The 22,908-nt window shown below is 40.3% G+C and overlaps 1 protein-coding gene across 4 annotated transcripts in view; it reads right to left on the bottom strand.

Annotated features, from left to right (window-relative positions):
- Positions 1-335: 335 nt before the first annotated feature.
- Positions 336-22,908, bottom strand: part of TMCC1 (transmembrane and coiled-coil domain family 1) — a 247,725-nt gene continuing 225,152 nt past the window's right edge. For all 4 annotated transcript variants that reach the window (XM_046669546.1, XM_046669553.1, XM_046669572.1 and 1 more), the window contains 3 exons: positions 20,096-21,030; positions 3,807-3,942; positions 336-1,428 (listed from right to left, as the gene is read on the bottom strand). In XM_046669546.1, coding sequence (XP_046525502.1) covers positions 1,114-1,428; positions 3,807-3,942; positions 20,096-21,030 — 1,386 coding nt within the window. In that variant the 3' untranslated portion in view covers positions 336-1,113. The remainder of the gene's footprint in view (positions 1,429-3,806; positions 3,943-20,095; positions 21,031-22,908) is intronic.

The following is a 22,908-nucleotide window of genomic DNA, read 5'->3' as shown; positions in this document are numbered from 1 at the left end:
GCTGAGCTCATAAAGTAGCAGTGTGGGAATGGCAGGACACCAATAAGCAGCAGCAGCCAGAGGAGGAAATTCAAGCTGCACCTCAAAACAAGGGCGTCAGAGGGGAGCACTTATAACATGTCTTCCTTTACTCAAACTGTTTCAAGACAAGAGGGAGCAGCACACTTAAATATCCACACATTTCTTCATTTAAAAACATCACTTCTTTATTTCAAAGGAAAAATAAAAGACCCTCCCAACCCTTTCCAAAAAAACCCAATAATAATAATAACAATAATAAAAAATCCTATTAGAAACCATAAGGAAGCACTGAGAGTTTGAGTATTACATTCTTCAAGTATGCTGTTCAGATTTTTTGTTTTTTAAATTGGTGACTATACACGTATTTAAAAAAACCTTAAAAGTGCGGCCATGGGATTTTGCTTAAAATTAAATATTTAGAGGGCTACTTCGAAATACTGTAGTAGGACTGTGCAGTGATCCTTTGGGGCATGATGCTCTCACTTTTGTATCCTAGCAAAGGTTAAGGGACTAGGTTCGAAAGAGATCATACTTCCACAGTTAGCATGAGTGGCCAACTTGGGTTGAAAGCCGGGGAGATCCATGTGTTCTTCCACGGACAAGGAAAATCCACCCTAAATCCAAAAATTCAGACATGGAATGTGGTAGGATTTCACAGTAAAGTTAGTCTGGGAGGGGGCGAGGTGGTGAGCCCAGACAGGGCAGGGCGTTAGGTTTAACTGGTTTCCCTAATCAGGTTTTCGCATCTTTTTAGTGGGTTTTAGTGTAGTCCTTCAAGCCACAATTTAGAATGCCCTTCAGTGTGCTCCAGGTTGTTGGTTCATGTTAAAGGACTGTTTAAGATTTGCATCCCAAGGAAAATCATGCTACATAAAAATGATCCAAGATTTTTGCCCAAAAAACTTCTTGGATAAAATCTAAAAAATACTATTGCAATTGTGTCTCTTGAAGAAAAAAACATTATTCTAAATGTAAACAGATTCACTCAACTCTTGTTGTTGTAGAAAACTTCAGAGTAGGTAAGTTGCTGTCTAATTCTTCGCTGCATGCACTCGCCATAGGGTAGGGGAGCACTGCCTTCTTGTGCCAGCATCATCTAGGGGAGGAAAAGAACCGTTCCACATAGCTGAAGAGGGCATCCCAGTGCTTCCAGAGAAAGGCAATGAAAACCACAAGGAATAAAGTGCTGAACGTCCTGTTGCGTGTCTTCATTAGAGGAACCACACAGTTGGCTACCGTAGAGACAAAGACCAAAAGGACTGCCATGACTGCCAGAAGAATGTTGATGAGTTTTCCCAGAAGGTTCCGGGCAGTGGCATTCTCCAGCCCTTCCAGCTGTACCACCTGCTGCTGCTGCTGTTGCAGCTCCATCTTGGAGATTCGGGTCTGGCACGCCTCCAGGGCCTCCTGTGGGCCAGAACAGGGATTAGTTAAACCTTCTGCTCACAAGTACTCTGAGTAGATGACACGCCCCTTTGGCAAGCCAGATGCATCCTGAGCTACCCCGTCAATACTTTTAAATATGCTTTAAATATGCTAGAGCCTTGAATGTGAGAGGCCAAATATAAAACTCACTATTCAAGTAACTACTACTCACCTAAATTGCTCTCCACTGCTATCCTATGGGATAGCTCACAGGAAGCAGTGAACATAATCAGATTTGGTCTTGAACCTTTTAATGACAAGACCTCAGATACATGATTTTGTTTCTCTTTTTTCTATTTAAAAATTATTAATTTAAGTTGCACAGGACACACATACTTCATAAAAAATTTCAAATGGGACACATAGTCTCTCTTGATATTTTCCTCAATTCCAGTCCCTGCTGCTGAAGCAACACTGTCAGTTTCGTGTGTGTTCATCCTTTCACCTTTGTTTAAGTGTATACATATATGTGCCTAGGGAAATGTATGGAATTATTTTTTTATTTTCCATCTTAATATAAATAGCATCATACTATAGGAACTGATCCACAATTTGCTCTTTTCACTCAATAGTAGGTCTCGGTGATCTCTCCATGTCAATACGTAGAGATTCACCTCATTCTTTGTAACTGCTATGTAGCATTTTATCGTATGGATATATCACAGTTTATTCAGCCAGTTCCCTACTGGAGAGATTTAGGTCATTTCCAACTTTTCCACTATAATAATGGAGAGGTGAACATCCTTTGGTCATCCTTGTACATACTACCTCGTGTTTCTGAAGTCAAATAAATCAGTGGAAAGGGCTTCCTGCTCTGTCTTCTTAAAAAGAGTGCACTCCCCTTTTTAGGTTGATCTCTGTAAAGAGGATACTATGCCCAAACACTAGACCAAACATTACAAGCCATCTGCTCCCCTGAAGGCTATGACCTTCACCCACGAGTATATATAAAATTTATCATAACATTCAGAGGACACAACCTATTTCCTTAGCTATGGTCAGACATTCCCCAAAGTCCAGCAGTGGTGGGCCCTGGGTTTTTCTGGTTTTGGTTTCAATGGGTCCTGGCTTCCACGGATTTGAAGTGAAGGCCAGGCAACTTGAGACTGAAGCTAGCCAGGGAATGGACAGACAATAGATACTTCCCAGCCCAGAATGATCTTGGGGAAAAAATTAAACTAGAATTCTGAGGCCTAGAGAAGATGGCAGCTGGGCAAATGATTTAGACATTCCCTTGATTCCTTTAGGCTGCTGTAATACAAGTTTCCTGGACCACTTTCTTTCTCTAAGACTAAGATGCTTTCATATGAAACCACCAACTGTTCTTTTAGAAATACCTCCCAACTGGGATGAGAAAAAGTTAAATATTCTGTTTTCCCATAGAATAAACTAGAGCCTTAAACATCACTGCCTCATGTTATTCTCGCAAACCGCCTGGCAATGCACCTGTAAAGGGTTTGGATTTGGCAGCTAGAACAAAAGCCTCCTTTGCCATAGAAGGAGAAGACAGGCAAGATGGCCACGAGACTTGTCAGAGCAGCTCTTAAAGCAGTAACCAACAGATGTAATGTGGTTTTCTACATACCGAGACTCTTGTGATCCTAAGAAACATTTCCCAAGAACCTAAGCAAGCACACCACCTCCAAATGGTACAGACTTTGGAGAAATGCATCTCATTTGAGGAGCAGGTATATTACAGTTGGTATAAGCTTCTCCTGATACTCTACCCTCCCCATCTTCTTTTTTCTAAACTTTTTTTTTTATTGTAGTAAAATACATATAACAAAATTTACCATTTTACTTATCTTAAAGTGTACAATTTAGTGGTATTTAGTAAATTCACAATGTTGTGCAATAATCACTAATATCAAATTCTACAATATTTTCATCCTCCCCAAGAAGCACCCCTGGCCCCTTAGCCATCACTCCCCATTCCCCTTCCCATGGCCCCTGGCAACCACTGATCTACTTTCTGTCTCCACAGATTTAGCTATTCTGGACATTTCATACAATATGTGGCCTTTGGTGACTGGCTTCTTTCACTGAGCATAATATTTTCCAGATTCATCCATGTTACAGCATGTATGAGTACTTCATTCCTTTCCCTTTTTTTTCCTGAGGTAAAATACATATAAAATTTGCCATCTTAACCATTTTTAAGTGTACAGTTCAGTGGTATTACATTCATAACGTGCAACCATCACCACCATCCCTCTCCACAGCTCTTTTCATTTTGTAAAACTGAAACTCTACATTCATTAAACAATAATCCCCCCATTCCTCCCACTCCCCAGCCCCTGGCAGCTCCCATTCTACTTTCTGTTAGTCTTCTGCTTTTACACCTGATCTTTCTTGCTAACCTGGATGTCCCGGGCCCGTTCATAGGACTGATATGCAATTTTCTCTTCCATGCTGGCCAACTCCTGCTTCAAGTTCAAGATTTCATTCTGATGGAGCTCTGTTAGGTCATTTAGTTGTTCTTCTAATCGTTCACATCTAAGAAGGGAGGACAAATGTAAATTTCAGGCATTCTGCATTTTTTCTGGTGTTATTCACATCCAATCCCTAAAACCCATTCTGCAAAGGAAGAAAATAAAAGCAAAGAAATCCAGTGAGTGGCCTTGGGTAACAGGGCATGCTAGTGGTACAGCTCTTAGTCCCTGGAATCGACAGCTTGTCACAAGGCCATATCATAGGGGCAACAGGGTTCTTCCACATTCTTCTCAACATACAGTATTCGCAGCGATGCTAGCAGCCCTGGTTAGCTTTGAGCATACCCATAACAAACGAGGTAGTTCTTTCTCTGCTCTGAGAAGCATATGTGAGGCAAAAACTAGACTACAATTAAGCAGGTTTCTTGAGAAGATAAACAGCACACAAATGGAAAGTGACCTTCTAGCAGTCACCAGCAGCTTATTCTGACACTAGACAGGACACTCACCTGGATGTTCATGATTCAGAGGCCATCATTCCCATGGCCAAGCACAGTGTCTGGGATATCTCAGTCAACAAATATTTACTGACAGCCTGCTGTGTGACAGGTATGTTCAAACTAGTGGGAATACTGTGGTAAGCAAGACAGAATGCCTGCCCTCAGGAGTGTACATGCTAAAGTGGGGGGTCTGGGGGCAGAAAAACCAAGCTGACTGCAGGGATGGATAAGTAACTCAAAGAAGATCAGCAGGGGTATGCAGCAGAGTGCCTGGCAGCTGGTTTAGGTGGTATGGTCAGGGAAGGCCACTTCCCTGTTGAACACTCTTAAACAATCAGAGTTGAAACTTGAATGATATGAACGAAGCCTTGTGAAGATTGGGAGGAAGAGTATCTTAAAGCAGAAGGAACAGCAAGTACAAAGTTCTCAAGATGGGAACTAGCTTGGCAGGTTTGAGGGACAGAAAGAGGGCCAATGGGGCTATAGCTGAATAAAAATAGGGGGAATGGAAGGAGATAAGGTTCTTTGGGAGCAGGGATCATTTTATTCATCTTTTCTCTCTAGCAAGTAGGACTAGGCTAAGAAGGTTCATTCTACATAAAGATGGAACCTGGGCAGGGCAGCTAAAGACTAATAGGATTGTAACAGGTTTAAAGGACAAGATCAGAGATTCCATGTAGAAAAAGAACATGGGTAAAGGGCAGGAGGTATATATGTATAGGATAACTGGAATAGAGGATCTACGTTAGAGAGAAAGGGAAACCTGGTCTTAACAGGTAGACAAGGGAGTGGGGATTCTGGAATAGACAGTACATGGGCCCAAAGCTGATTGCTGAGGCAGGAGGGTGACAAAATGAACAGTGTTTTAGGAAAATGGGTTTTCTGGTACTGGTGAACGCTGGGGCAGGTTGTGTGTGGAGCCCCAGGAACCAAAGAGCTAAGCAGGCAGGAGAAAGGTTGAAGACCACACATTAAAAAAGAATACAAAGGGAAGAACAAACACATCTCTAACTTATGGGGATTAGAATGGAAGCCTCTGTCAGACAGAGGGCTCACCCCAACAGGAGAATATACTACTTCTGAGCACTACTCAGGCAAGCACACACCTAACACTAGCACATGAGTCTCAGAGAACTTTGTTTTTAAAAAAAAAGAATGCCAGAACTAACTCAAACATTTAAAACTATCCTACCCTTTCCTCTTGTTTTTAACCACATCTGTAGTACATAAACTTTTTTTTTCCTGTTTTTTTCCTCCCCAAATCTCCCCAGTACACAGTTGTGTATTTTCAGTTGTGGGTCCTTCTAGTTGTGGCATGTGGGATGCCGCCTCAACACGGCCTGATGAGTGGTGCCACGTTCGCGCCCAGGATCCGACCCAGCAAAACCCTGGGCCACCAAAGTGGATTGTGCAAACTTAACCACTTGGCCATGGGGCCGGCCCCTGTAGTACGCAAACTTTTAAGGAATACATGGAAGTTCTCTGTTTTTGGTAATTTTTATGTTGTGGCATCACCAGCATTCTCCCTTCCAATAACTATATAATAAATAACTATACCATAAAGTCCATTCCTTCTCTAAGACACAAGAATTTTTTTTTTAAGATTGGCACCTGAGCTAGCATCTGTTGCCAATCTTTTTCTTTTTTTCTTCTTCTTCTCCCCAAAGCCCCCCAGTATACAGCTGTATATTCCAGTTGTAGGTCCTTCTGGCTCTGCAATGTGGGACGCTGCCTCAGCATGGCCTGATGAGTAGTGCTAGGTTCACACCCAGAATCTGAACCTGTGAAACCCTGGGCTGCTGAAGCGGAGTGTGTGAACTTAACCACTTGGCCAAGGGGCTGGCCCCAAGAATTTCTTTCTTTCTTTCTTTCTTTCTTTTTTGAGGAAGATTAGCCCTGAGCTAACATCTGCTGCCAATCCTCCTCTTTTTGCTGAGGAAGACTGGCCCTGAGAAAACACCTGTGCCCATCTTCCTCTACTTTATATGTGGGACGCCTACCACAGCATGGCTTGCCAAGCACTGCCATGTCCGTATCCGGGATCCGAACCGGCGAACCCCAGGGTGCCAAAGCAGAACATGTGCACTTAACCACTGAGCCACCGGGCTGGCCCCAAGAATTTCTTTTTAAGAAGGCATAGTGTGATCCTTTTTACTATGTTACTGAATCCTCTTTAGTTCTCCTTTATCCTTACTATGAATCTCTGTACTGTTTTCTTTCACACCGAAACTCTGTTACCAAAGTGACTAAACAGATCGATCAGAAAGCCTTTCCACCTTTTGTCTGTAACTGGGGCTGATATTCTCTGTGACTCTGTTTTTCCCTTTATCTGCTGCCCAAGGTATGTGCTTGGAAACATGTGCACTACCTCTGGAATTGATTTTCCACCAAATTTTAAGTTTACCAAATGCCATAAGATTATGTTAATATACTGTTTCATGAATGTCCTATTTAAGCCAACTGTTTTGCGGTGTTTTTAGTGTTTGACGATTTTATCAACCTCTCTCCTCACCAGAGAGGGGCTAGAGACTTTTTAAAAGGGGTGTTCCAATGTGTTAGTCCCTTGGAATTTAAGGGAAGAGGTAGGCCTGGTATCAAAGATCTCTCCTAAGCTAAGGATTGATGATGGGTGGCAGGGAGGGGAACACAGTGGTAGTGGCAACCAGCCTGTATGCTGATGAAAGTAGACCCGTATGACATCTTGGCATGTGTTCCATAGGCTACCATCTAATCTCTTGGCCCATAAATTGTATAGTCTCTCAGGAATATTGGGGAATCTTATTTGATATTAAATATGGCTCACACATATCATTAGAATAGATTAAAAAAAAGTAATAGCAGTAGCAGCTCCTATTTATTCAGTATCTACTATGCAAATTCATTTTCACAACCCCAAGAAGGTAGTAGGTAATATCTTTACTTTACAGATGAGGAAACTGAAGCTCAGAGAAGCAAAGTGACTTGCCCGAGGCCACACAGAAATTAAGTAGGGGAGCAAGAATTTTAATCTAGGTTTGTTTGACTTTAAAATACAAGTTCTTAACCTTTACACTGTGAAGCCACTTTGAAACTACTTAAGGAGCCCAGATAAGCTAAAACCTTTTATAAGAAAGAAATCTGAGTCATGTCTATAGCTAATCCAAATCACATAGCTACAAAGGGGGCTGGACAGTACTATAATGACATGATGGTTTGGAGCTTGATGTCAAGGTGGAATCAGTGGGAGGAGGAGTGGAATAAAAAGATTATGGACCTAGAATAAAGAAGAAGAAGAAAACAAGTGTTGATGAGAACGTGGAGAAATTTGAACCCTGGTACACTGCTGGCAGTGCTGTAACATAGTGCAATTGTTTTGGAAAACAGGCAATTGTTCAAAAAGCTAAACAAAGAGTTACCATATGACCCAAAAATTCCATTCCAGATATACACCAAAGAGAAATGAAAACTTATTTCCACACAAAAACTTGCAAATGAATGTTCATGGCAGCATTATTCATAATAGCCAAAAAGTGAAAATAATTCAATGTCCATCAACTGATGCATTGATAAATAAAATGTGGTATAATTTTGAAAGAAAAAGAAATCATGTAATGACACATGCTACAATATGGATAAGCCTTGAAAATATTATGGTACATTGAAAGATGACAGCCGGAAAGGACCACAAACTGTATGATTCCACATATATGAGATGTTCAAAACAGGCAAATGTATAGGGACAGAAAGATTAATGGTTGCCAGGGACTGGGGCAGGGTTGGGAAGATTAGAAGGTGATGAAAATGTCCTAAAATTGATTATGGTGATGGTTGCAAAAATCTGTGAATATACTCAAACCTATCGATTTGTATACTTTAAATGGGTGAATTGTATTGTATATGAATTACATCTCAATAAAGCTGTTAAAAAAGATTATAGATGTTTGCAATTTACATTGAAATGCATAAAAAAATAAGACAGATGAGGGGATAGATAAATGGAAATATATGTGATAAAACAATATAATAAATGTAGAATCTAAGAGGTGGGTGTATGGGTGTTCACTGTACCATTTTTTTCAAGTTTATAGTGTGTTTGAAAGTTTTATAATGAACATTGGGAAAAAATGATTATAGGTGTTATAGCGAGGAACACCTGGGTTCAAGTCCTGGTTCTGCCTCTCATAAGCTGTATGGTCTTAGGTTAGCTCACTTTCCTGAGCAAGTTCCTTCATCTATAAAATAAGGGTAATAATTTCTATCTTTTATATTCATTTGAACACACAGGAGGTGTGAAAAAAGGTCTGTTTTTCTCCTTTTCATCTTCATAGCCTACCAAGGAAAATACTGGCCTTGCTGAAAATGCTTCCACTTCGTAAAAAAGAAGGCAACACATGAATACATTCTTCCTGAATTAATGGGCAGTTTGAAACTTTTTTTTTTTAAAGCTTTTATTTTTTTCCTTTTTCTCCCCAAAGCCCCCCGGTACATAGTTGTATATTCTTCGTTGTGGGTCCTTCTAGTTGCGGCATGTGGGACACTGCCTCAGTGTGGTTTGATGAGCAGTGCCATGTCCACGCCCAGGATTCGAACCAATCAAACACTGGGCTGCCTGCAGCAGAGCATGCGAACTTCACCCTCGGCCACGGAGCCAGCCCCAGTTTGAAACTTTTTAACCAACCAAATATTTCCTACGGTGACTGATTCACCGCCTTAGTCTCATTTGAGGCGCATCACCAGTCCACATCGTTGTGCCAACCATAAAATAAATGCAAATATCCCACACCCTATTTTACATGTCTCTAAGATTACCATTATTTCATGTAACCCCCTACTCCTTTACAGTTGTTAGAAGCAGTATGTTGTGAAAAGAAATATACTACAAACATTTAAAGTATTGTTTGAAAGATAAAAATAGGTTCCCTGAGTAGAAAGAATCTTAAATTCTAGGGGTACAAAGATCGTAGAGGTCTAGGTCTAGCTAAACCTCTCTCAATGGAGGAATTCTTTTTACAACATCCTGACAAGCAATCTCTCCTTCAATACGGCCAGTGCCAGGGTCTTTTTTTTTTTAAGGCAGTTTTTTTCACTGCTTCAAAGACAGATATCTATCTAAATCTGAACTAAAACCTAGCTACTCGTAATCTCACCCCATAGTCCTTTGGCGCCACAAAGAACAAGCTCCTCCCTCATCTCCATTACCTCTGATACCTGCATTCAGCAATAGGAAGAACAGCCATCCCTTGCTTAACGACGAGGATACCTTCTGAAAAATGTGTTATTAGGTGATTTCGTCACTGTGCGATCAGAGTACATTTACACAAACCCAGATGGTACAGTGTACTACACCAGGATGTACAGTACTAATCCTATGGGACCACTGTTGTATATGCGGTCATTGTTGACAAAATGTGATTATAGGGTGCATGACTGTAGTTCCCTAGGTATTTCTATAGATCTAATCCCTGGTAAAGTCTTGACTATACCTGCATCTGTCAATATCATTTTGAACTCAGTCTGCTGACTGGTTTCTTTCAGCTCTCCTGCCTCACGCTATTGTAAAGATAAGCCTGCCCTCTATTCCACTGTCTTCATTCTGGGTGATAAGGAGAAAAGGGCCAGGCCAAGTCAGAGCTCACAGGCTGCTGCTAGAGAATATCCTAGCCCCCAAGCCTGGGAACTGTCTTTGCTAGGGTGACACACATTTTGTTGTATATTATAAAAGGTCGGGTGAGAAGAAGAGGTCAGAGTCACGAGAGCCTTCCTGCCCCTGTGAATCATCTCTGCAGTAGAAAGTACCTGCTGGGAGACAAAGGCATAAGTCAGCCTATTTTGTCATTTTTGCCTAGGCCACAGGAGTTGCATATATATACATCTAACTGAAAACCAAAATCGCACTCGCATTTGTCTTTTATTTATCCTAACGTTTCTGTGAGCATCCATTAATTGAAGGGGACAGAAATAAAGTGAAGAGAAACTTGTCAGATAGCAAGTGAGAGGCAGATTAGGGTACAAAATACGCTTTTCCCCCCAAAGTTTTAATACCCTTTAATATTCCTTTGAAATGCAAACCTTGAATCTCATATTCTCTTCCAGAATTTTAGATCCAAATTGATGCAGACACTAAGATGTTTTAATAAATATAGTTTTAAGTCCCTACTTAATTAGATTTACCAACAGGCTTTATTGATTTCTCTTACCCATTGTTTGAGCTAATTTTTTTCTTCTTGAAGTATATCCTTTCATATTTCTCTCAGCTAAGGTTTTTATATGTGGTAAATTTTTGCTACATATGTCTGAAAGTGTCTTAATTTCACCCTCCTTCTCCAATAATAAATTAGGTGGACATAGCATTCCAAGGTCATAGTGTTTTCCCCCCCGAGCACTTTGAAGGTATCATTCTGTTGTCATCTGGCAGTATAATCTCTCATTTGTTTCATCTGTTTCACATTGGGTTTCTTTCATCAACTGGATTTCCTTGCGCTGTTTGCAACTTTTGTTTGAGAGTATTTTATGGAGTTCCTGCATGTATCTCTTTTAGGTTCCTTTTTGTGCTGTTTCATGGGTTAGGGTTGTGACAAAATCTGTTTTGGATACTTACAGTCGTGAACAGCTAAGATGATATATTAATAATATCTTAGGCTGCCCCTCAGATTTTTACCTGTTTGTAGAGAGAGAGAGAGACTCTAATTATGTAACACTATGCATAAATAGGTAATACTATCTATGAATCATATAGTACTTAAAAAAGTCCTCAGTACTTGTTCCCAAACTCTTGATTTTATAAGCCAAGGTTTACCATATAATGGTCACTAACATGTCAAAGGTTCTGGAAGCCATTTTCAGACCAAATTTGCTTCAACTCCTATTATATCTGAAGGCTCTATCTTCACTGCTTCTGCTCTGCACCTTCTTTGCACTTATAAATGTTTTTACGCACTTTTTATGCACTATGTATCAGCTGATATATCTGCTCAGTCTAGGTTTTGAATTAAAATCCTAGCTCTGCAACTTATTGGGGTGAGTGACTGTGTTTATCTGTAAAGAAGAAATCTATCTACTCCAAAGGGCAACTGTGAAGATTAAATAGGAGACAGATGTCAAATGCCTGGCACAAAAAAGGTGCTCAGTGGGAGAGATATATCACAAGTACACATTCGGTTTCATTTTTCTCTTTTGGGATTCTCCTTGTTCCCTCCAACAAGCCCTAGTGAGGGAGTTCAACATGACTGCTTGATTGTCACGTGGTCTCAAATGCTATGTGGTTCCACTGTTTACGGGTTCCTACTTTTGATTTTTTTTCTCTAATCCTCCATTTCTTTATCTATCTCCACAACCCCAATTTTATATATTCTGGAATTTTCACTGTTTTCTATGACAACACACAAATGGGTTTACTGGGCATAAATGGGTTTACTCCACTTTGGGCATAAGCTCCTTACTTCTTATTTCTTCATCAAGAGCACCAGCACAAGCAAACAAATGGGTTCCTGCCATTTCCCCGGCTCAAGTTTGCCAGATTATTCAACTAGTTCCATTCACTGGCCTGTTCCACGTTTCCTTTAAATTGATAAAATTGTCCTACCCCCCTTCCTTTCATGGCATGTGTTTTGTATGTGTGTTAGAAAGCATCTCAAGTACATTTTATCTTATCTTTATAAATCTCCAGAAAGAGGTGAGTAGAAACTGCTAATCGTTACCATGCCCTTGTAGAAAATAAAGTCTTTCAGGGGTCAGCCCCGTGGCCGAGTGGTTAAGTTCGTGCGCTCTGCTTCAGTGGCCCAGGGTTTGGCTGGTTTGGATCCTGGGCGTGGACATGGCACCGCTCATCAGGCCATGTTGAGGCGGTGTCCCACATGGCACAACTAGAAGGACCCACAACTACAATATACAACTATGTACTGTGGGGGTTTCAGGGAGAAGAAGGAAAAAAAAAAGATTGGCAACAGATGTTAGCTCAGGTGCCAATCTTTAAAAAAAAATAAAATAAAGTCTTTCAGAGATTGAACAATTTACTCACGATTACATGGGAAATTAGCAGTAAGTTCTCCTCAAGCTGAGTCTTCCCAAATTAGAAAATATAATTATTGTTCCTAGAGAGAGTACTGTACTAGCAAGTAGTTAAATAGCAAAGTAGCATCTGGGTAAGTAGAATGGACTTCATTTTCCCAGAGACGAAATGGACAAACTTGTTAGGAGACTTGCCAAGGTGACACAAAAACGCAGAACTGAGGAGTGAAGGCGGTCCACAATGGGTCCAGTTGAAACAGCCCCATTAATTCGTCGACTACTAACTACCAGCATGTGTTTCCCTCTTCAAGTCATAAGAATTACCTGGAGAATGATGACTTTCTGAAAGAACAGAAAAGTTGCAGCTGCTATTGTGTAGCTGAAATCCTATTACAGTCACACAAACAATTGCGTTTCGGTTACCATAGTAAGTACCTCCAATCTGCAGGAAACATCAGGGAGGAAACTAAGAAAGCCATAAACTTGGAGACTTTTGAAAAATATGATGAAGAAAGAGGTTGGCAAGATGCCCTTGGTGTCTCGGAATGCAGGTCTTCTGGGTTGCCTCAGTACCTTGAAAGAACTTTATTGGCCTGTCGTTATTAAAACACTTTCTCTAATTTGTTCAACAAGGTCACGGAAGTTTGCTCCTCAGCTCTTTTCACAGCCTACAGTTTGAAAGCACAAACCTGATCACCCTTAGCAATTTCCAGTCAAACTTTTTTTTTCAGTGCCATCAGCCTCTGTGTGGCTTACATAACCCATGTGTGAAATTATGGTCTGAAAACAGGCTAACACAAAGAGCCCAGTAAAAATGATATGGTGTTACTTTGGGTGGAGGAGTGCATGTGGGGGCGGAATTTAGAGTTCAATCTAATCTACTTAACCATTGTAAGTATCAAAACATTACAACACTAGCACCAATAATAACAAGAACAACAACAATTTACCCACACCCCCAAGCCTTTCTATGTGTAGCATCCGCCTCTGAGGAACTCAGATTCATGAAGACATTTCTACATTAATCCTCACCTCCTTCCTCCCTGGGAGGCACTTCAATTTAAAATTAAGAAATGGGGGGCCCGACTCTGTGGCTGAGTGGTTAAGTTCACATGCTCTGCTTTGGCAGCCCAGAGTTCGCTGGTTTGGATCCTGGGCACAGATATATGCAAAGCTCATCAAGCCATGCTGTGGCGGCATCCCACATAGAACAACTAGGATATAACAACTATGTACTGGGGCTTTGGGGAGGAGGAAAAAAAAAAAGAAATAGGAGGCCGAGAAAGATGCAGTAACTTTCCCCTATTAGTGAAGAGTAGTGAGGATCTGAACCACTTGGTTCATGCCTCTTGTTGTTATATTTGTTTTATTGTTGTCTTCTAAAAAATTTTCTTTTTCTGTACTATTAACCTAATGCAATATCTGAACAACAACAAAAGGAAGAAAGTGCCTATACTCCATCTCCCACTGACTTCCCACTATTCCCATTATTAATATTATAATCTCTTTTGTTTACTTTACTTGCTAGTGTTTATTTCCTGTCTAAATCTTAAAATGGAGAAGCCAAATACCTAGGGAATTCATAAAAAGAGCACCTCAGTCCTCTCATTCAATATTAACACCAAACCAAAGAGTAGAGGGGAAAAAGGGAAGGGAAATTGTGTATAGCCTTTCATATGTGATTTTTTAAAACCAAGGACTCCCTGCAAAGTATTTTAACCCCTTCAAATGACACCAATGAAAGCTCTCTGGACGTGAAAGTAGGGGTTCTTGATCCTACTAGTATATGATTTTGACTGGCACATGCTTTTCATGAGATTCCATCTGGGAACACAAAAGTAGCATGAGATTAATAATCTCATTTTGAGACTTTTTACTCAAAGATCCTTCCTAAACCATTACAACTCAAAGAGAACACAGAGACCTAAATATGGTTTAACTATCAGCAAACAGAAAGCCTTAACATTATAAGATCCTTTTTAAAAAAGTAGGTTATGTCCTATTTGGGCAGTCGAAATTCCTCCCCTCGAGAAACAAAACCTGCTCTATCTACAAAGTATTAAAACACATCTAAATTTTGTTGTAGGTGAACAATTCATAAATGAATACTGATCTTGGAAAAGTGTTTCATGCACTGAATTAGTCACCACAGTAGTCACCTTCCTAGATCAAACATAAGCCAGGGCTCTTTTGGGTCAGATTCCTGATGAATGAGAAACAGGGTGAGTGCACAGGCTGGGAATGCTTTACCACTCTTTGGGTGTGCCTCAAAAGTTTGAAGCCATCTCTGAGAGCCAGTGGTGCTTCTCTAGTTGGGCAATAGGTCACCAGGACAGGATGGCTGAAGATCTTGTAGAGCAGGTACTGAGAGAAACAGGAAGAACTAGGTACCAGGGCTGACACAGGCAACTACGGGAGCAGACTACTATTTCCTAAATGCATATCAGGGACCTGAGGTAGCTTCTGTCAGTGTTTGACCAGAATGGAGACATATAAATGGGGTAGGGGACACAACATGTGGTGGGAACTTGAATGTATTCCTCGTTGAATTGGGGAAAGTGGATTTTCCCTCCTTACCTTTTGTTACCTCATTTATGTTGAAGCCCGAAAAGAGGCTAGGAAACATAGAACTAGACCTCAGTTGAAAAGGAAAAAGCAGAATTAGCCCCCAGTTGACAATCAGTCCCCAAAACTTTTAAGGTAGGCAGCGCACTGTCTTAAAGACATGAAACAGCAGATGCCTAAAAGCATATAGGGAATAAATAAAAGCTAAAGGGGCTTTCTGGGCAATTTGGAGACTTGGTAATGACAGCTTTCTAACATCCTGGCACACTCCAGACCATACTAGATGCTTCCACATACAGTATCCCATTTAATAATGTCAACAGCTCTGTACAATAGATATCATTACCTTGTTTTTAGAGAGGAAACTGAGGCTCAGATGGGTTACATAAGGTCACACAGCTAATCAATGTCAGAACTGGCAAGTAAACTCAGGCTTATCCAACCTCAATTAATTAATGAAGTAATTAATTTTCTTTCTCTTTCTCCCTTCCTTCCTCTCTCCTTCCCTCCCATTCTTCCTCCATTACCTTTTCAGCAGCTAAACTGGGAAGAGCTTATCTGTTAATCTCTTTTATTGAAGGTCTTACCTTTCATAAGAGCATCTCCTAATTGGGCTTTTTTCTCTTATAAATGAAGAGTTAATTTGATCCAATATTCTCAGTTTCTATTTCAAACTTCAAATAGTTTCTATCGTCCAAACCTATTTTACATACCCTCCGGAGACTCTCAGATCAATTTACAGTTGACAAACAGGTTTAACACTCGGAATAAAAGGGCTCAAATAGCTCTATTTGACCCTATCTCTGTTTTATGTCCAATGATAGTAAAGTAAAACTATATTTAAGCAATAGTTTATTTAGTTAGAAGTCCAATGTCCTGTGCCTAATTGGGTTAGCCTAGTTACTGTCTGTTCTACTGCTTGTGATAACTGCTCATGGTGACTACCTCCTTCTGTATTTTTGCTCCTATGACTCAGTGCTATTTAAAATATCCCTGGGCTTAATACAAACAGTCTCAGAAGCCGGCTTCCAAAGGACAGTAATCCCCTTAAAATAGAAGCTTTTAAAATGACATTACTGCTCATCAACACCAGGAGAGTTTTTAGCCTGCCCTACATGACACTGCTCTATACAGGCAGTAGCTGAGTTGGATTCCAGGCCAGATCCCCTAAGGGAAAAAAACTACAAAAGAAACCTGTAAAACTGCGGATGAACTGTTTTCCTAGGTCGTTCCTATTTTCAATGCATTTTGCTACAGCTGAACTTTTTTCTATGGTAGCACATTAATACCACAGACACACTATGAGAACGGTTTTTAAAATTTTAAAAATTTTTTTGAGGAAGATTAGCCCTGAGCTAACATCTGTTGCCAATCCTCCTCTTTTCACTGAGGAAGACTGGCCCTCAGCTAACATCCATGCCCATCTTCCTCTACTTTATATGTGGGACGCCTACCACGGCATGGCATGCCAAATGGTGCTATGTCCGTACCAGGGATCCAAACCAGTGAACTCTGGGCTGCCGATTGGAAGGTGCCAACTTAACCGCTGTGCCACCAGGCTGGCCCCTATGAGAATAGTTTTTAGTAGCAAATTAAATACATGTTAAATCCTTTTACTGTGTGACCTGGCAAAAGTCACTTTATTTTTCTAGGCCTCAGTATGTCATCTGTAGAATGAGATTATCTAAGGGTCCCTTCTATCTCTAAAGTACTAAGTGAACCCAGGTGCCATTAACAAATTTGCAGTAATACCTTAATGAGAAGAAGAGACAGGGGACAGGAAGACTCTGAAGTCAGCACAGATCTCATCACTAAAAAAAAAGTTCTAAACCTTGCCTCCTACTCTCCCAAAATACATAATCTCACTCATACCTGAGAGCCCAATGCAAAGCTCAAAGACAAAACACTTTATAGTCAAAGGTTGAGGTGAAGTTCAGATGCAAACTCTGCTACAATGAATTCCTAGGCTAAGTGCACATGGGTGCTCAAGAAATACTATTCAGTCATGGCACAATTATGTGGATGAAGAGAGAAACACTGTATTCCATAGGCTTCTGAACGTTTCCGATTATTCCAGAGTAAACAGATGGTCTCGGGCAAAAATCTTGACCTGGTGCCACCACTGGAGTAGAGAGCAATGGGAAGCACATTCAGTGAGTGACATTATTGAGAAGGGACTCTGAAAAGGGGGAAATGAGGATGGGGTGGAGGTTTCCTTAAGTATGTTTCCCCAATTACCTACCTACACTGTTGTACTAACTTGAGAAAACTTTCCAGAGCTTGTGCATTCACAGGATTTTATAAAAAATACGTTAAAAATAGTAACTCAATTTTTAGTGAAATGAACATTTTGACCTGGAAAAGGCCCAATACCCATTGTCAATACAGTCAATGATTCTTAGAGCTAGACTATAGACAAGTCTTTCAATCACAGAGATTTCAGGGTTGAGCTTGGGAAAAAACCTGTCCTGTTTTTTCAGTCCAGTGAAAAGAACACTGGCTTTGGAGTCAGATAAAACTGGATTTGACTCCTGGCTTTACCATGTACTGAGTGACCTTTAGCAAATTTTAAATCCCCAGTAGGCCTCAATTTCCTCATCTGTAAAATGGGGATAATACAATCTTCCTTGCAGGGCTATTGTGAGGATTAGCAAATATATGTAAAGCCTCTAGCATTATGGACATCATAGGAGTTCAGTAAATGCTGTCAGTGGTAGTATCTTTCTCCTCATTATTTGAACAACAAGCAGCAACACTGTGCAAGGCCTCCCTCCTGTCAACTCAGATATTAGTAAAATAAGCTAAAGCATCGAAAATAAGCAGAATTGTATCTAGATCAGCCATCTAGGCATTAACTGGTTCTTGGTAACAGAAGAATCCTTGAAATCCATCCCTAGCCTACTTCCTTCCTAGACAAAAAGCCAATCCTACAACAGAGTAGAAATAGAAATTAGTAAACAGAGGCTACTGCAGGCAGCTAACTAACAGTGTGGAGGAGATATGGAGGAGAGAAAAACACACTATAAAAAGCAGACAAAAGAACTTTAAAAAGCAAGGTGTCTAGGACCATTTACTATAGAGGCAAATAACCTTATGCTCTCACTGACCTAAGAGTATCACTTTAAGTTAGAACCACTGTTTTAAGCTATTTCCAATCAAATTAGGTTCAATGTACATACTACTCTGTTAAAAGAAGGTAGAGAAATTCTCCAAAAATGCTCAAAATGTGAAAAGTTTTGGTGCTTAAAAGAATAAGCTTCAATCTGTGGGAAAAATTTCACTTATGTGAAACTTTCCTAAGACCAACAAAAATTAGATAAATATATTTACTGTGTAAAGACATATGTAACAGGGGAGAAATCTCTAACTGCTCTACACATGGAAATACTGGTGCAACAAAACAGTTGAGTAAAACAGTTGTGACTTTTCCACTGCCTTTCTTGGGGAAAAAAAGGCTTGCTTTCTTCAAGATTCTGTTTTAAGGAAAGACCATTCTAAAGCTGAAGTGACAAAAGTCAGATTATACATGTCTTCCCCTAGCCCCCCCAGGTTTTACCTCTGCTTTTGAAAATTCAGAAGTTTTCTTTATTCTCTCTTCATTCCATAAAACTAGTCATTTACCTACTGCAGAGAATCCAGAGTGCAATGAAGAAATGCATTGGTCATTACCTCATAACTGGCTTGGACTTGATTCTTCTAATGAGGTGATAATGAAGAGCCAAAGTTCTGTCTTGTCTCAGTTATTTTAAATGGATACAGAGGGGCCCTGGGAGACCTGTTTTCTTCCTCTGATTTTCTCACATTGGGCTACATCTGCCTTGAAGACATAACAAACTCTCTATGAATTTTAAACTCTGGAAGAATTTAAAACTGGAATGTTTGCTATCCAATCAAAATAAAGGGGTCAAAGCAGGCAGTTGTTTTCTTGAGCAGTCGACTTGGAACGCCCAGGTCTCCATGTTCAGAGGGGTGTATTTTAATAGCAGCAAGTGCAGCTGCTACCTAACGTCAATCAAGCATTTATGGGGCTAGGCATGAACTATGTGCTTTACATAAACTATTTCATTTAAATGTCACAATAACCTTATTAAGGACTATTATTATTCATACGTTAAAGATGAGGAAACCATGACTTAGAGAAGTTAAGAAATTTGCCCAATTTTCAAGGTTAGTAAGTAGCAGAACTAGAATTTGAACCGGGAGTTAGGTTTAACATGGTACAAAGGACCAGGTGTTTTATTTTTAGAGTCCATTTGATTATTTGTTAGTTCAGTTCACTGCTTTAGATATGGTTTTCCATGCATATTAAAGAATACTGCCAATTCATAACAAGGGTAATAGACATGTTTATCCAAATTAACTTCCAGTCTAATCTTTCTACACCAATTGCCCAGATAAGTATATTTAAAGCCAAATATCTGCAGAGTTCATTACATTTTGGTTGGGCTATATCTTTGATTTTTAGAGTTCAGAAGGTTATAGATCTTTTGAATTCAATGTAGTATAGCTATAGGCTGTAATGATTTGTGGTTTTGTGGTTCTGTGAGTGTAAATATTTTTTATTTATTTTTTTTCCCCAAAGATTGGCACCTGAGCTAACAACTGTTGCCAATCTCTTTTTTTTTTCTTTTCTGCTTTTTCTCTCCAAATCCCCCCAGTACATAGTTGTATATTTTTAGTTGTGGGCCCTTCTAGTTGTGGCATGTGGGACACTGCCTCAACCTGGCCTGACGAGTGGTGCCATGTCCACGCCCAGGATCCGAACCAGCAAAACCCTGGGCCGCCGAAGCGGAGCATGTGAACTTAATCACTTGGCCATGGGGCCGGCCCCAGTGATTATAAATAAATAAGTGAATGCCTTAGAAAGCTTGAGCTTTATTTGAAAGTCTGAAACTGGAATGGAAGATTGGAGAACTAAAGTAATCGTCATCTCCTGACTAAAATGCTTCATTGGTATGTGATCTTGGGAGTCATTTAACTTTGCTGTGTCTCTGTTTTGCTCCTTATATTAGGAACTCATGGAGATGTCATATGACATATCTAAAGTGCTCTGGATACTCCAGAGAAAGACATTCTACAAAGACCTTTTAAAGCCACTACCCCATGTCCAAAGGGAGGGGAACCCCAGACATAAATAATTTAGGATTTTAATTCCATATAACTTACCTATACCGCTCCTCCTGTAAGGCCTGCATTATTAATGAATAGTCCCTCTGATAATGTTCCTTGAGGGTCTCAAAGGATTCCTCTAATCTGGCCTGGGTTTCCCGGATCTCCTGGATCTCATGTAGTAGTGCATCAAATCCTGAGCTCTGCATGTCCAAGGTGTTTGTTTTGGAGCTAGACGCTCCTACAGCAATACCTCCAGTGGTGCTGTTGGCACCCACTGAGCCTGAAGTGGCACTAGAACAATCTTCCTCACTACCATATTTTGGGCTCGACTGAAAGTTTGAAATCACTCCCAAAGCCTTCCCCCCATCATCCACTTGCCCTTCCTCTAAAGAGTCCTTCAGATTAGGGATGTTGTCTGCACTGCCAAATTTATTCCGAATTAGTGAGGCGATCTCTCTGGGCTTTGAGACCACAGCTCCTGCTGCTGAATGGGTCGCCTGGGAGAAGCTTGAAAGTCCACCTTTGACACTGTCTACCACACCTTCACTGAAGCCAGTCACCTTTGCTCCCACATCCTTTAGACCCTGGTGCATGTCTCTGAAGACGTCCTTTGGCTGCCGAGGGATCCCATTCTGCTCCACCTCTCGAAGCTTTCTGTGGTAGTGCTCAAGCTTCTTTTGCAGCTGGAGGATGGTTTGGGCAGACTTCTGGTTCTTCTTCTCAAAGACCTGCTTGATACGGGCGGCCTGCTGCTTGTCTGCGCTGTTGGCAAGCTTCAAGTACTCAGCCACGTTGTCATCCCTGGCTGTTTGTGCAATCTTGATCTGTTCTGTGAGCTTCAGGATCTTCTGCTGCAGGTGAGCAATGGCAGCCTTTGTGCGCTGAGGGTCTGGTGTTCCATCCACAGAGTCTGTATGGATGCTGCCATCGGTGCTGGATGCTACTGCACTGGAAGTCTGGGCAAGACTGCTTACTTCCAACCGCTCGATCTAGCATACAAGCAAGAGGTAGATGTTAGAAGGAGACCAAGAGAACTACTTCTCCAGAATCAATGGGCAAAAATGTATTGAAAATTTATCCACTCTCAGATCTCAGCACAGATAGTGGACCTAATTCCTCCTGTCCTATACAAGCTCCGTCTCCCTGTTGGTACTGTCCTCATAAAAGTATACTTTGCTTTAGGCAAAACAGATAAATGAAAAAAGATTTGCACAAGATGTAAGCTGGAAGTATTCTTCCTTTCTAGAGGACTTATTACAGTATTTCTTTAAATAACAAAGCTCCCCTAGTGGGTTTAAAGCATGAATTAATTCACAAACATTGTTCACACATACTTTTATTTTGAAGCATATATATGTAAAACAAGGTACATCTGTATTTCAATTATATGAAAATCACTTCAGTATTCAGACCACCTTAATTCTAATCCACGCTCTCAAATTACAGTCATCCAAAAATGTCAGCAAAAACAGGTACCTTACTGGCTACATATAAAAATCTGATTTTTATCCAAATCATGTCAAGGGTGACGGAATCATTCTCTCTATTCTAATAAGAGACACTTAATTGGTAGCTGGAGACAGGTGTAGGTAAGAACGGGAAGGTACTGTTGAAAGTGGCTAGGATGAATGTAGTACACTCTTGAGATTTAAAATCCCAACTCACAAGTAACTGCGACGAACTTGGGCAAGAAAACGTGAACACTCAGGAACAAGGACAGTAAGAGTAAAGTAATTAAACAAATCAGTGACTAAGTTCAGGCCTTTTGGAGCTCAAATTTTGTGAATTCTATCCAGCAAGAGATTTTTATTAGGCAAGGGACTCTGGAACACATACAATGACTATCCTTTTATATGGGTAAGCAACCATTCAAAGGAACTGAAGAAAGAGAAAAGCTGCTCAGATTTGAAAACTTCAAACTATCATACTTCAAAGCTGTTAGCCAAAGCTGGGAGAGGTCAGGTTTCCCTAAATCAGGAGAAAAAGTCCTTCAAGAAAGTGCCCCTGGGTGTGGCTTCTAGTGGTGAATTAGAATAAGGCCCACGCGAAAAGGCTTGAGAAACTGCTCTCTATTGAGCAGTTACAGAAATAAATAATAAAATAGCCATCTGAGGGTAATAAAAATTCCTAGTAAGAGTGTCAAATTACACTCAAATTAACCTATATACAAATTACTGTATATAGGTTATCCTCATATTTTAAAAAGTAGAATTACATTTTTTGTAATGACAGCAACACACCAAATCTGAAATATTCACGAAATGCTGATAATTAACTTCTCAGGCTAGAGATGCACTCTCTTTTTTGCATTTTGGTTGTATCTCCTCAGTTTGCCATCTGAACAAAAATTATGCTGATCTATTACTCTAAAACACATTTACTTCATTCCTGGATTCAATACATTAGTACTGATGTGAATAAAAACAGTATTATTTTCTTTCTAGATGAACAAATGGGAAATACTGTGCATTTAAATAAAATCAAAAGACAATTGAAAACTGAAATGAATAACAAAATGACATTATGCTCCACTAATAAAAAAGAATATGCAAAATAGTTAGGGACTAGCACAATAACTGTTTTTGGTCACTTTCTCCATCTGCCCCGTTCATCTTTAGGTGCATGCTAACAAGCAGTTTCTGAAAGGGTCAGAGGGAAGGCAAGAGAAGGAGGAGTCAGAGTTCCAGATAACCAAGTCACCAAGAGTTGCAAACAGGAGCTTCTGGTACCCCACTCTCTTCAGTGCCTTAGGTTCACTATCTTAGGGTACAGGGTTCCCATTGTGTGATTTTCTTTCTGAATGGGATTTCAGATCCAATAACTATAGTATGTAATATGACCCCGATTGCATACTTATGTTGAATAGC

The sequence above is a fragment of the Equus quagga genome, chromosome 1, assembly GCF_021613505.1.
Source record: "Equus quagga isolate Etosha38 chromosome 1, UCLA_HA_Equagga_1.0, whole genome shotgun sequence".
Classification (NCBI taxonomy): Eukaryota; Metazoa; Chordata; class Mammalia; order Perissodactyla; family Equidae; genus Equus; species Equus quagga.
This window is presented reverse-complemented; position numbering and strand designations above follow the sequence as displayed.